General features: G+C 41.8%; 1 protein-coding gene across 2 annotated transcripts in view; it reads right to left on the reverse strand.

The window, feature by feature from the left end:
- Window positions 1-15,361, reverse strand: part of SLC25A13 (solute carrier family 25 member 13) — a 182,941-nt gene that overhangs the window by 101,944 nt on the left and 65,636 nt on the right. For both annotated transcript variants that reach the window (XM_023518825.1, XM_003782693.3), the window contains exon 4: window positions 11,569-11,684. In XM_023518825.1, coding sequence (XP_023374593.1) covers window positions 11,569-11,684 — 116 coding nt within the window. The remainder of the gene's footprint in view (window positions 1-11,568; window positions 11,685-15,361) is intronic.

Here is a 15,361-nt window from a genome sequence, read left to right on the forward strand (position 1 = left end):
TGGTCAATCGTGCAAATCCGTATTTAGCTTTTCGTAAATAGTGGATTTTTGACCCAATGAACTGGAACAGCTTCTGAACCGTCTCTTGGATCTCTGAAAAGACACTCAGACCCGGGCATGCCACAATTCTTATCAATGTTGAGATAACTTCCTTTCAAAACTCATACTGTTCTTATTTGGAATTCTTATTCTCTGTTAGAATGTGAGCGTAAATAAGAAAATATACTTGAGCCCCCCTTGTGAAAGCAAATCAAATCTACTGTAGGGCAGTCAGTTTCTCTCACCAAAACAACACATTATTTGTGTGAGAAAACAAAACTGCAATCAGCATGAACAAAGAACTTTCCCCAAATCATGCTCCTTCCTACTCTTACCATTTTCCTCCTCAGTTATCTTCTTGATTGTTTTATTTTCTGAGTGCCTGTACAAAGATAATGAACGACCTTCCTTCCCAGTGAGCTGAAGTTTGCCCTCTTCCAGTAGAATACGACATACCTCTAGATTTTTGTATTTAATATTAAATTTGGGCGACCCTTCGGTATTTCTCATTCCCAGACTTTTAACACTCATCTTTTTCTGTGACCTGAACCAAAGTGACTGAGATAGGTGTTTCCACATATTTCCTCATTTCATCTAGCCCGCTCATTTTCCCAAAGTACGCCAATTTCATTTTCGTCATAGCAGGTGTTCCTGGACACAATCTAACTTGAACCCAGAAAACTCCTCCAAACAACAATATCCATGTCAGAGAATTAACCAGCTGAAAAGGACGAGCTTAGACTTAAGAATTAAGAATTAACTAGCTAAGAAATCGCCTCAGTTCTGTGGATTTTGTTTAGTGAAACACACACAAAAGAAAGATCTGTTCCAGTAGGTTTGCTAAATGCCAGTTTAAACAAAATTAAATAGATTTTTTTTTTTTTTTTTTGCAAGACTTCTCAGAGCCTTAATAGACTCCAAGTTTCAGGCTTTAAGATTCTCTCTCAGAACAGTCTCTTTTCACACACCGCTTGTTAACATAAACAGGAAACAGTACTCTAAAATTTACACTATCTTTCAATAGTGAAGATTAAAGGACAAAAGGCCAGTATAGTTTCCAATAGAGGGCAAGACAGGACTAGTTTCTTCTGGACTCCAGGCCAACTGGCAGTGCAGTGGTAGCAAGCCAGTCCGGGCTCCCAATGTAACTCTGGATGCAGACTGGTTTCTTCTACTCCAGATTGATGAAATTCAGAACCAGTTCCCTTTCTGAGTTCCTACTAGCCAACCAATAGCTATTTCTGTATTTTTTTTTTATATAATTCATTAGTTACTCTGTATCTATTTCAGTTATAGAAAGACGTCTTTTCGAATCTGTCTCTTGTACTACACATGGATTGTCTGGTGTCCTTTACTTCTGTATTTATCCAAAATCAAAAGGCATCTAGAAACTGATAATCATTATATTTTCAAGTCAGATGTAAACTATTCTACAGTTGTTTTTAACAGCAATGCAGGTAAAGCCTTTTATATCTACTAGTTCAAAAGCCCCTCTCTCTAAGAAGCAGCTTTTATCTCCGGCAGATCCCCAAGCTCTTTGAGATTTGCTAAAACCAATTATGATTTTTCCTCAGGAAAAAAAAAATGCTCATTTTTTCCAAACTATTGCAAACAACTGCAGCCATTATGGACTCTCTGACACTTACTTAGGCAAATAGTTAAGAACCTATTCTTTAAAGTTCAATTAAAACCCGCAGAACCTTCCCCTCTACACACACGTACCACCACTACCACCAACACTAGGATAATGAAACTGACTTGCATTCATATCCTAAGAATAACTTTAAAACTGCACATAATATAAACTTCATGAAATTTTTTTCACTCTTGTGAAAAAATAAGTCAAAAAAGAGAAATCATGTAATAGCATTATCTATCTTTTTTTTTATTATATCATAGCTGTGTACATTAATGCAATCATGGGGTATAATAGCATTATCTAAATAATGCAGACACAATATCTGAAGACGCATCAGTAAGCAGGACTAGTTAAAATCTTAAACAGACATTGTAAGACGGATCACTGGTACATAGGCCAAGCCTTTCAGATCAATAGTTTCATTAAACACCCACACAATTTCCACTGGAAATGCTCTGCTCCCCTCAGCAGCATTAAACAAGAAACCTGATAAAATGAAAGTGTTTGCATCAACCTGTTCTTACTCCAGGCAAGCCCTTTCGAACCTCAATTTTTTTCAAACCTCAATTTTCAGCTCCTCTACTCATCTGCCTGCTTCACAAGGATACCATGAAGCCTTGCCAATGACCAGAGGCACATGTGTCTCTGGCTTTGTTCTGCTCCAGTCAATTAAAATAAAATAAAATCATCTCTTCCACGCATCATCTTGATCCTGTCCCTGTCCTTCAAAAAAGCTGTGGTTTTTCAACCCAGTTGAAAAAAATCTTGCTTAAGGGAGCCTTGCAGTTGGTATGCCATATAATGGTAACTACTTCCTAAGTGCCCATGCGTCTTTTGAAAAAAATTTTAGATTTCTAGGGTATGCACATTTTGGTTACATTAACTGCTTTTGTACACTTTAAGTCAGAGCTGTAAGTGTGCCTTTCACTGAGAATGTGTACACTGTACAATTAGGTGTGAGCCCATGTCTCTTAAGCTGTACCCCTTGATCTTGGGTCTCCTCTACTGTGGATGCCCTGTATCCTCAACCTGCATAAAGACCACCTCCCCACCCCCCTTTACCATGCTGTGCTTCACCCCTCCATTCAGAACTCTGTTTGTGTCGAAAGATAAAGCTTTTCTTCCCTGGTAGTACAATGATGGGGGGTGGAGTTTAAAAGAGAAAGAGATAAAGCTTTTCTGGGTAAAGCCCACATCATGTGCATTTCAAGTTACCCAGACATAGGTGTAATCAAGGCAACTTTCTATGTATACTGACAACTCTAATCCAGGTACTTTCTCTTCCTGATAATAACTTTCCACCACAGTGAAACAAAATCTTAATTATTGATCTTTACTTCTTCTTTAAATCCTCCTAACCTCTGATATACCCTGAGACCATATTAAATCCTCCTAACCTCTGATATACCCTGAGACCATAACAGATTAACTGACTTCCCTCTAGATTAGGAAGGGCTCACCCCACAAGCACGAATATAAACACCACCAGTGGGGGGCAGTGTGGCATAGTGAATAATAGCCAGCCCAAATCAGGCTGTGGCCAAGTTATTTAACCTCCCCTTATTTCTTCATATTAAAATAGTATAGATTTCCCAAATGACAAGGATTAAATAATAAATTACATATAAAGTGCTTAGCCCAGTGGTTGGTATACAGTAAGTGATCAACAAACATAAAGATAAAAATGACGGTTACCTGTCTCATGTAAAACCACATGTCGTAAGAGCAGAATAAGACCAATGGCTTCTGCCTGGTCCTTCTTCCCTTCCTTTGACCTTCTCTGACCCCACAGCCAATCAGAGGCCAAGTCATACAGATGCACTCTCAGGAATGCCCCTGGTGGGACCCAGAGATGGTGATGCCAGTCCAAGCCTGCAATGCTCCCTGCCTAGATGGCTGCTGCACTTCGCAAGTGGCCATCACCTCCACGTTCCCCCGGCTCCATCCTTTCCTGCAACACATACCCCACACCATGCCAGTTCAGTACTGACAGCCCCTCGGCCACTCCTCCAGGTCTATCCCTCCCACTAAGCTTACATACCAAACACATTCTACCCTTAAACCTGGGCAATGGCCATTTTTTCTGCCTGGGATTCTCTACTCTCCTCTACCTCACATATATAAATACATACAGACGCAAAACCAATTTCCTCACTTCTTCCAAAAAAATTTTTTTTGGTGCTAAGAATACTTAAGATGAGATCTACCCTCTTAATAGATTCCAGGTGTACATAACAGTATTGTTAACTCTAGGTATATTGTATAGCAGTCTCTAGAACTTTCTCATCTTGCTTAACTGAAACTTCACGGTTGTTGGTTAGAAATGCCCCCTTCCCCTGACAGCCACCACTCTTGGATGCTATGAATTTGCCTACTTCAGCAGAAGTGGAACCATGCAGTATGTGTCCTTCTGCGACTGGCTTATTTTGCTTAGCATAGTGTCCTGAAGGTTTGTTCATGCTTTCACCTATGGCAGGATTTCCTGTTTTGTGGCCAGATACGACTCCACTCGAAGTATATACATTGCCCTTGCTCATTCATCCGCAAATGGACATTTACTTATTTCTACATCTTGGCCATAGTGAACAATGACACAGGGACTATGTGCATGCTAGTGTCTTTTTCAGGTCCTGATTTCAATTCTTTTGGATAAATGCCCAGAAGTGGGACTGCCAATCAAATGGTACTTCTATTTTTAATGTTTTGTTTTAACCTCCAACTGTTTTCCACAATAACAGCACCAAAACTTTTACTATCTGGTCCTTTAAAGAAAAAGCTCCCCGCCAATGATGGCACAAAAAAGTAACACTTTAAAAAAAGGGCGGGGGATTATACAGATATTTAAACCGTGTAAATTTTAAAGAGACAAGGCCTTCAATCTCATAAATTAAAATCTTTATAATCTCCTCACATAATAGCATGAAGATCTATAATTAATACAATGGCACGCCAGTATTTCTGTCCTTTGGTAAAATAATTAGACAATCAACAAATATTTTCTCTTTTCTCTTCACACTCTCCTTGGCTTCGGCATGATTTGTACACCCTTCCCTCCCACTATCTAACCGAAGTTTGGCCACATCAGTAGGATTCCAAATCACAGAAGTCTGAAGTTTCTTTCCATTTATGCTATTAGCATATGGTAACATAACAAATAGATTTATAAATTCATGACTTCAAAAAAAGAATGCTTCCTCATCATCTCAGATATAGAATTCAGCTCACATTCCTACTGCCTGTCTGCAGGCTGCACCACCGACCCCTCCCAGCAGTGGTCCTATCTGCAGGACGGACGATATGCACTTACATCTCTGGATGACCAAACAACACAGATGTGTTCCTTTTCCCATTTCAAAATTTTCGTCTTCACCAACTCAAAATTTCCCGTGGGTGAGGCAGGCAGACTAATGTTTGTTGCTAAGTAAGCTTTTATTTAAGGAATAAAATAAGGCAGTAAGGAATTTACTTACACACGTAGATACATACCGAGATACTACACATACTCAATGCACTAACACTCAAAAGCCCAGCAGGATGTTTGTGGAAATTAACAACTTATCAAAATTGTTTTGATAATGAACAAGGCTGGGAATAGTCAAGATAATCTTGAAGAAAAAAATTTAAATTGGAGAAATAATATATGACTTATAAAGTTGTTAATTAAGATGATATAGCATTGATAGAGAATATATAATTACCGATTTATGAAGCAGTGCCACTGCAGTGTAATAGAGACCCTCTTAATAAATGGTGTTGGGTGAACCACATGTCATTGGGGGAATAGGTCAGGGAGGAATCTTGACCCCTATCCACCTAATGTCATGTGAAAATACATCAAGAAGTTCTGGAAAGACTAAAATCAAAATTTGAAAGGAAAACAAATTTCTAGAAGATGATACAGGAGCATAACTTCCTGATCGTAGGATAAGTAAAGATTTCCTAATAGAAAAAAACTACCTACAAAAGAAAATGCTGATAATTTATACCACATTAAAACCAGAATCAAGATTTCACTAAATGAGTAAGTGACTTCACTAAAAGTAATCACAGAGCAAAGCCATGTATGGAACACACAGCCTACAAAGGTGGTCTTGTATCCAGAAAGCAGGCATGCAACTGAAAAGGGTATTCAAATGGCCAATGAACACGGAAAAAAAAAAGCTAGATGACCCAGCAGTAATCAGAGGAATGAAAATTAACATTACATAGTGAGATATCACTAACTGACTGGTAATAATAAATGTTGGCAAGGATAAGGAATAAATGGAACTCTCCAGCCATTATATACTCAAAATAATTAAAAATAAAAAGAATTTCAATTAAAAAATGGGACACTGCTACTGATGGTATGAGTATTAATTGATACCACTACTTTGAACAAGTTTGGCAAGATCTGGTGAAGCTACATACACGCATTCTCTATGATTCAGTAATTTGCTCCTGGAAATGTCTACCTATCTCCCCCAATATGTAAAACAATTTTGAAAGAACGTTATTTGCAATAGCTTAAACTAGAACTGTCCCAATTATCTATCAACAGTATAGAATGGATAAATTATCAGAGGAAAGAAAAAGAAAAAAGTAAAAATGTACACAACATAGATGAATCTCAAAATGAACATGTTAAAGAAGCCAGATCAAAAGAGTACATTCTGTACAGTTTCACGAATATTAAGTTTAAAAACAGAAAAAACCAACCGATGGTGGTTAAGGCCAGGTATTACCAGAGGTGGGGTTGGGGTGACTGGGAAGAGCCCCCTGGACTGCTAGTACAACTCTCTGATCTGGATGGTAGTAAACAGGTGTATACACACTGCAAATACTCATCAAGATGGACACTTCTTTTTTTTTTTTTTTGAGACAGAGTCTCACTCTATGCCCTGGGTAGAGGGCCATGGCCTCATCATGCATGGTTCACAGAAACCTCAAACTCTTGGGCTCAAAGAGGAGTCTGATACTCTTGCCTCCACCTCCCAAGTAGCTGGGACATAGACACCCACCACAAAGCCCAGCTAGTTTTTCTACTTTAGTAGAGATAAGGCTCTCACTGTTGCTCAAGGTGGTCTCAAACTCGTGAGCTCAAGCGATCCACCCTCCTTGGCCTCCCAGTAGGATTACAGGTCAGCCTCTGCGCCTGGCCAAGATGTACTATTTTGACTTGTGCCTTCTTCTGCATGTATATTAGACTTCAACATATACTTAAAAAAATGAAAGTGAAAAAAAAGCACTGTCATATTAAATAGGTTAAAAATGCAATGAAAACATTTAGAACAATTTTCTTTTCCACACATACAGAATCAAAAATTATTAACTAGAATTTATCACACACAACAGCACACTGTCATACACCTATTGATATCTGAAAACACTTATTGCTCCTAAACATTGGGTATTAAAATAAGAACACATGGTGAAAGCAAGAATACTAGAGATAAGTTTTCCCTCAAAGGAAATGGGAGAACCTAAGGAACCAGACACTGAGGGAACAAAATTGGCCTAATCAAGATCTTTTCACTGCAGCAAGCACAGAGCGCTCCAGACACAAAAATATGGGAAATGTAAAGAAGGCCCCAGAGGACACAGGGCAAGGGTTTTCCGAAATGTGACCCTTCATTACCTGGCCCTTGTGTCATCTGATTTTTCTTGAGTGTGTGTCAGCAACAGCATTAGCAGGAGCACGACCACCCCTAGCTTGCTGACATAGCTGGGGCACACTGAGCTTAGTCACAGAAGCCCCGCTTCAAATGTGCTCTTGGGTGGAAACCCAACAGGTAAACAGATAAAGAGCGTAATTGCTCTCACTCGGGATCAACAGCAAGGCTGGTGGGGGATCTGAGGTCGCTTTCTAGTCTCACCTGCAGGCCATGGGGAGGCCTAGTTGATCTCTGCATGGTGTGAAAACAGTGCTCACTCAATACCATTAAAAATGACTCAGTCAATCTGGGAAGTAAAAACGGAGCCACTGACCTCTCACCATCCCATGTCTACCCCGCCCTCTCTCCACTCCTCCCCAGGACGCACATGGAGGCAGACAACCTTCTGAGGTACTAAAGCAGGGATGGTCAAGCTGCCCTCTCACCATCCCACGTCTACCCCGCCCTCTCTCCCCTCCTCCCCAGGACGCACATGGAGGCAGACAACCTTCTGAGGTACTAAAGCAGGGATGGTCAAGCTGCCCTCTCACCATCCCACGTCTACCCCTCCCTCTTGCCACAAAATGGAGCCGCTGCCCTCTCACCATCCCACGTGGGCCCTGCCCTCTTTCCACTCCTCCCCAGGATGCACACGGAGGTAGACAACCTTCTGAGGTACTAAAGCAGGAATTGTCAACCAATGTACCATGGATCTTAGGTGTTCCATGAAAATTCTAAAGACCATTAAATTATTTTTGAATGAAGTTCAAAGCATTTATCTTGTTTCTACTTTTGTTTTCTTTTTTATTTTTTTGAGACAGACTCTCCTTGTGCTGCCCTCAGTAGAGTACCATGAAGTCACACAGCAACCTCAAACTGTTAGGTTCAAGTGATCCTCTTACCTCAGCCTGCCAAGTAGCTGGGGCTACAGGCGCCCACCACAACACCCAGCTATTTTTTTGAGATGGGATCTTGCTCTTGCTCAGGCTGGTTTTGAACTCCTAAACTTGAGCAATCCACCTGCCTTGGCCTCCCAGAGTGCTGGGATTACAGGCGTGAGTCACTGGGCCCAGCCCCTTTTTTACTCTTTTTTTTTTTTTTTTTAACCACATAATCTAAGTTTGCCATGGAAGTTTAACTATAGGTTCAAATGTGCCATGAGATTAAAATGGCTGGAAGACACTGTACTGAAGGGGCATTCTAGGATGAAGGATTTACAGGGAGCTGAAGAGGTGAGTGAGGCAGCCACTGTGTATATCTCTAACAGCCTCGAACAGGCAGCCTGTGGCCAGAAGGTATATCAGATTTTCATTTTCCAAATGCTGTTCAGTTTATGAGGCCAGGATTGACTAGGTAAATCCTCTATTTTGACCAACTCCAAACAAGCAACTTTGCCTGTTTTGATGTCTTCTACTCCATGATGAGTTCCCTGGAAAACATACCGCTAGCTTCTTCTAAAGGTACCTGCTGAGATACCCCCCAAGCGGCTGCACCCCGTGTATGACTTTGTTTACTTGAGAGAAAGAATTATACTCATGCCGCCAACATGTGATGACTCTACCTGATCCTATGAAAAATGTTTAAAGGCAGCTATGATGTGACAGCTAATGTTCATTTTGATTTTTCAATACTAAGCCTTTCTCTTTAAGGTTAATCCTACATGGGGATTAATGGCTCAGAAAACCTAGGCTATGTTTTCTGACACCTACAGGGTGAAGGCCCCAGTGGGTCAGCATGAAAGTATGCAGGGCACACACACAACAAACTGTTGTTTTGTGAGATAGCCACACCCTAAAATAAGTCACCTGTGGGAGGCAGCCTATTGGTAGAGGGGTTGTGTGTTCTCTTACAACGGTCATTGTGAACAGATGACATAACAAGAACGTTAGCTCCTTGGAACTGGGGCTTCCAATCTTATGCCTTGAGAGATGGGGCGTTGTTCAACATACAGCAGACGGAAAGGAAATTACGGGCTAACGGGCCAGTGGGTAAATGCTAGTTAAAAATAAAGGGCTTTCCAAAGAACAAGAAGAAGAAAATGAAAGAAGAAAATCCTTTCTCCCCTTAGGCTATTCATTTTAGCAGTAGTATTTTTATAAAGGCTTTTGTTTTCTGGACAGTGTCTTTATATGCTAGCAGATTTTTTAGTCCTTACATAGTCCTGTAAGGTAGGTCTGATTTTATAGATGAGGAAAATAAGGCTCAGAAAGTTGAAATGACTTGTCCATCAATATAAATAGTGAGTAAAAAGCAGAAACGGAATTCCCATGCCACTGTGTCTTCTATTAATGTAATTCACGGATGACTCGTGTCCTACACCCTACTTCTTATCCTGTCCTTCTCTTCTAATCCCCCCAGAACACACGCCCCTCTGCCTTCACTGTAAAGTCTCATCTTCCTCCACCAGGACAGGTGATGTCACCAACATCCCTTGCCACTTCACACCCATGAAGGAAAGACTGGTCAGCAATCAGGGGAAACATCCCATTCCTCAGCTTCCCAGCTCTCCCTCTGCCTTGCTGGGGACAGTAGGAAGGCAAGAGAGAACAAAACTGTGCTGGCCACAGTGGACCTCACAGATGTTTGTTCATCTCAGGAAAATGCTATAATAACATTGTTATCAAACTGACTACCAGTGTGTGGGTCAATGCCACCACGAACTAGCTGCTCACTTACTATGGGAAGATTTTAACCCCTACTGAAATAAAGCTGTGATTGCAATGGTGCTAAGAGGAATCAGGTGATAGAAAAGGAAAAAAAGGTGATCTAGGATTTTTAAATATTAAATAATCCTCAAAAAGTGTTAATGAAAGGCATCCAAGCTTCTAGAAACAAAACCAGGCAAGTATTTAACAGTTTGCCTTTGCCCAAGGTGATCTAACCTTAAATAGCTCTGTCATGTCAAATGAGCAGGGAGGAACGAGGGAGGGGGACGGTTGAGACAATAAATCCCTTCTCTACCTCACCTGTACTTTTTGTCGTTATGAAGAATTCGGAGGATGATTAACTCAGCTCAGAGACAAAAGTGGCAGAGTTGGAAGGGGCTAAATCTCTGATTCTAGAACCGACGTTACCTTATATCATCTATATTTTTCCCACATCTGTGTATTTCCCACAATACATTGAACAAGACCATCCTCAGAGGTCTTAATGAATTTGAAACCATGAATAAAGATATTTAAAATGGGCACGCTGGCCATCTCCCATGAAAGCACCATCCACATGAACAAAGGGCTCCGAAATTCTTCATGGGCAATGTTATTATGGGTTTGCGTGCATGGATGGGACATGTGGGACATGGCACAGTCCAGGGGCAACAACTATCTATCTTTAGCAGCCAGTTTATTTCTAAAAAATAACTTACCACTACCCACCACTTCCTGGTCCCCTTCTAAGTACTTAAAAGACTTTGGGGCTTTCTGAAGCTTTGTAGCTAATCTCCGTGAAGATGTTTCTGCCTTTCAAAAATAAAGAAGATATAATTCCCAGATGACTTGTTTCCAGAGCAGGCACTGCCAGCAGCAGTGGTGTGTGCACAAGTGTGTATGTGTGTGGTTGCGCGTGTGTGCGTGTGTGCGCATGTGTGTGTGTGTGCACTACTGAGAAAAGCATGGTCCTGAAGGTGCCCTTCTCAGCCACCATCTTGTGCAGAGCCTCTGGCCACAAAGGATTCCACAAGGACAAGGTAAGGACAGGCAGTCCTGCTGCCTGAGTAACTCCACTCCTAGACACTGGACTAGCCTCTTCCTGCCACCACTGGACAGCACGACTGACGGTGGAGGGAAGGAACAAAAGTCTCATCTGACTTTCAAATTCTATGACTGTCTGAAAAGAGTCGTGCCACAAGGAATCCCCCACCCTTAGCCAGGCACTGTGGCAGGTGCCTGTTGTCCCAGCTACTTGGGAAGCTGAGGCAAGAGAATTGCCTAAGCCCAGGAGTTGGAGGTTGCTGTGAGCTGTGATGCCAATGCACCCTACCGAGGGCAATAAAATGAGACTCTATCTCTATCAAAAAGAAAAAAAAAGAATCCCACACCTTAAAACTAAACTGGAGTATCTTAACTATTCAGGCAGAAATGTATTTTCTCAAACAGAAGACATCTGGACTAGAGCCCCAAAATACTGAGATATCTTTTTTAAAAGGGAAATGCTAATTCCTTAAAAGCATTTCTACACACTTCATTTCATTCCTGAAAAGAAAAAAATGCTCACGCAAGTTCACACTCACACAGATGTGCACACGATCGTGCTCCTTACCAAAAGTAACTTCTCCTTTGCCAGCTTTGTCAAACAGCTGAAAGGCTACCATAAACAGTGCATCTGGGGCACACAGGACAGACTCGAAGGCTACAAATTCTTGAAAGGATATTAATCTGTAACACAAAACAAGCACAAAGAGTGAAGTCAGTGGCTTATGGAAAATAAAAGCACATATAAACATACACTAAGGGACAAAATAAGATGTCACTGCCAAATAATAAAATTCAAACTCACAAAAATTTATAAACACTTTGCATTTCCTTTTTTACCTGGGTCACTACAAAAGTTTTGAGACAAACTGTGTTATGGTCCATTATTTCATTTCCAAGACGCATGGTTGACAGTGGCCTTTCTGATTCACCTGTGCAAGTTTCAACTTGCTTGGTACATCAGCGTTGCTGGGAGGGCTGCATTGGTTTCCGTCTGCGTGGATTTTATATTTCTTCATTTTTCTGTATCTTAAAACTTTTGTAATGACCCATATGTAATGAACGGAAATAACAATCTAAAGAACCTAGAAGACAACACCGCTTTGACCATACGGCAACACAGTAAAGGCATTATAATTTCAAATATAACTTTTATCCAATATCATGTACATTTCAGTCTACTTTCAGGCACGTTGTCAGATTCCATAATTAAAATTTAGATATTTTAGACTAAGATGTGACTGTTCAACAGAAAAATAGAACAGTTTTGTTATTATTAACTTTATTCACCTTGTAAAAATGGTTCACAGATTCATTCATTACTGACATCTACTGACCACATGTGAAATGAATGACACCTATTACAGGGGGGGAAATATAAATTGGATATTTCATGCCTGTTCCCAGGTGACCCCAAAGAACTTCTTTAGCTTTAGTTTAGAGCTTACAGTCTACAGGAAAGACAATCTCAAGACAAGGACTAACACAATGATAGCAGAATTCTGGTAAAAAATCAAAGAAAGCTTTGTAGCAGAAATGGAATTTGAGCTGGGCCTTTCACAAGTAAGTAAAATTCAAATATGCAGTGACAGGTGTAGCCAGGGGGACGCTGCGGGCAGAGGGCAGGTGTAGAAAGGAAAATGAGTCACCCATGTTGTCTGGCAATGAAGTGTACACGGAGAACACCGTGTAATGAGATTAGAAATACAGGGTCGCAGCCAAAGGGCCCGGTCGTCCTTCTCTAGAGACAAAGCGTCACTGAAAGTTTCTGGGGAAGGCCACCCTGTGATCAAATCTGTCTCAGAAGAACATAACAAGCCAAGGATGTTCAGAGGAAACAGGTTCAGAAAAGCTTTCCTAGAAGTGTCTTTTTACCACTGCTTTGTATTTTAAAAGTCCAAATATTTCGATGATACACTGAGATACTCTAAGTCCCTAGAGATATGGAGGAAGGAAGAAAACAGGTATGTTTTTCATATCTTTCACAGAACACATAGTTACTCCTAAACATCTTAAAGAGAGAACACATTTTTATACCCTGTTACAAAGTTAATTCAGATATTTCCCAGAATGTCACTGGATTAGAATAACACCACACACACACACAAAACAAACACAGTATCTTTGTATCAGTCACCATCCAAAACACATCCTTCTGAACGCCTGGGAATATGCAGGAACAGCAGGTGTTGCAGGAGAGCACTTGTGGGGGACACTTCGGTCTCTCCCACACAGGATCTGCGTGTAAGCCAAACCAGGGGAAGGTGGAAATGGGAGGGAAGGAAATCCGAGTCAAGCTTTCCTGGCTCAATTCACAGAGCTCACTACTTATTGAAGGAAAGGGGACCTACTTGAGAGCATACATAACCTCCAGAACGCAGAAGTTCAGTGTCACAAGTGAAAGAAAAAGTAATGCAGGAAGGGGCACAAAAGGAGTGATTTACTCTGCCTGGGGACAGTGTGGAGGTGTGGCATCTGAAAAGATCTTGGAAGATAACCACTTCAAAGTCCTCATTTTGCTTTTGAGCATACTAAAGCTAGAAAAAATTAATGAAATTAATGACTTGGGTAAGGTGAAATAATTGGCTTTCAGCAATTTGGCCTAAAAACTAGGGGCTCATGTGTCCATTTGACCTGGGCAGAATTCCAACCGGTGTGAGAAGACTCAGAGAAGCGGGAAGGGCAGAGAGAGAAGATTGCACCCTGGGGAAAGAGCAGAACAAAGAGCAGAGGTGGAACAAGGCGGACGTGCTGTGTTTGGAGACGTGTGTAGGCCTCACTGATCCTTTGCCCCCCAGTTCATGAACAGTAGGAGACGGGTAGGGGCTAGGTGTGGGCACCAGTCGGGGAACTCAAAGGCCAAGCAATAGAATCTTGACTTTTTCTGCAGGCAGTGAAAAGTCACTCAAGGTTTTTGGATTAATAAATGTCAAGTTCGAATCTTCGTTTTAGAAATACAACGGGTGTGGAAGATGAATTTAAAGGAGAGATGAGATGTGGGGGGCAGCCTGACAGGTAGATATCACAGGGATCTAAACCAGAATGGGAACCCCTTAGGAATGAAAACGGAGGAAAGGCTAGAAATACAGTTGAGGCAGAAACAAGAAAACTTGGTAAGGACTGGATGTTGGCAAGTGAGGGCAAGGAAAGAGGCCAGAAGCTTCCCAAGACTTCTCAGTTGGATAGGTGGGTGAGACGATGAGACCACCACCACAGATAAAGAAGGGAAGGAAAGAGGCAGGGGAGGGGTGCAGAGAAAGGAATTGTGGGGGAATGTGCCCCACTCTGAGCACTTTACATCTGAGGTGCCCCGGCACATGGAAATGCCGCCCAGGCGGAAGCCAAAAGGGACTGAGTGGAACTCAGGAGAGATGCTGGCGTGGGCTAAAACGTGCCCCCACCAACCCCTGTACCTCAGAATGAGACTGTATTTGGAAATAGGGTGGCTGCAAATGTAACTAGTTAAGATGGGGTCACCCTGGAGCAGGGCAGGTGCCTAACCCAATATGACTAGAGTCGTTATAAAGGCGGGAAATTTGACACAGGGAAGAAAACCACACACAGGGAAGAAAACCACACGCAGAACTCAGGGTGATGGCTTCTGCAGGCCGATTGCCAGCAAACCACCAGAAAGGAGGCAAGAGGCATGGGACAGATGCCCCTCGTGGCCTTCAGAAACTACCCCGCTTACACCTTCATCTGGGGCTTCTAGCCTCCAGAACTTGGGACAGCGAGGTTCTGTATTTTAAGCCACTCAGTTTGCAGTGCAGGACTTTGCTACAGCAGCCTGAAGAAACTAAAACAGAGGCAAAGATGAGAAGCACAGACCTAGGAGTTAACGTTACTTAAAGCTGAGAGTGAAACTGCCCGTGAGCATCTCATTCAGAGATATTTCATGTTCCTCTTCAAAAATGCTCTATCAAAGGAGGGCATTGAGGAACTCTCCCTCAGGCCTGCCACACTGTAGTCTTCTGAAGCAGAGCAGAGGGTAAACTGTGTTTCCAATCATTGACCCCTGTCAGCACAGGTCCTGAACACCCTCCCCGCCAGCCGAGCAGACACCAACGACCACACAGCTACCTGTGCTGCTCACCAGGGTAACTTGCTGGCCCTCAGCGGACACAGAAGACAATCATTATGTACTTCATTACCCCTGCACAGACATTAGGTTAGTTAAAAGAGAATCGTACCATATGGTATCTAGAAAAGGGACTTTTTAAAAATTTCAATAAAGGCTTAAACATAATAACAAGAGCATCTTACTTCCCTCAAAACAGTATGAGAGACTTGGAGAGACCTGTTCATATATGTATATGAGCAAATCCCTGTCTGACAATGTGAATGTTTCATAACTAAGACTG

The sequence above is a fragment of the Otolemur garnettii genome, unplaced genomic scaffold (genome assembly GCF_000181295.1).
Source record: "Otolemur garnettii isolate 467f Iridium unplaced genomic scaffold, OtoGar3 scaffold00005, whole genome shotgun sequence".
NCBI classification, from domain to species: domain Eukaryota; kingdom Metazoa; phylum Chordata; class Mammalia; order Primates; family Galagidae; genus Otolemur; species Otolemur garnettii.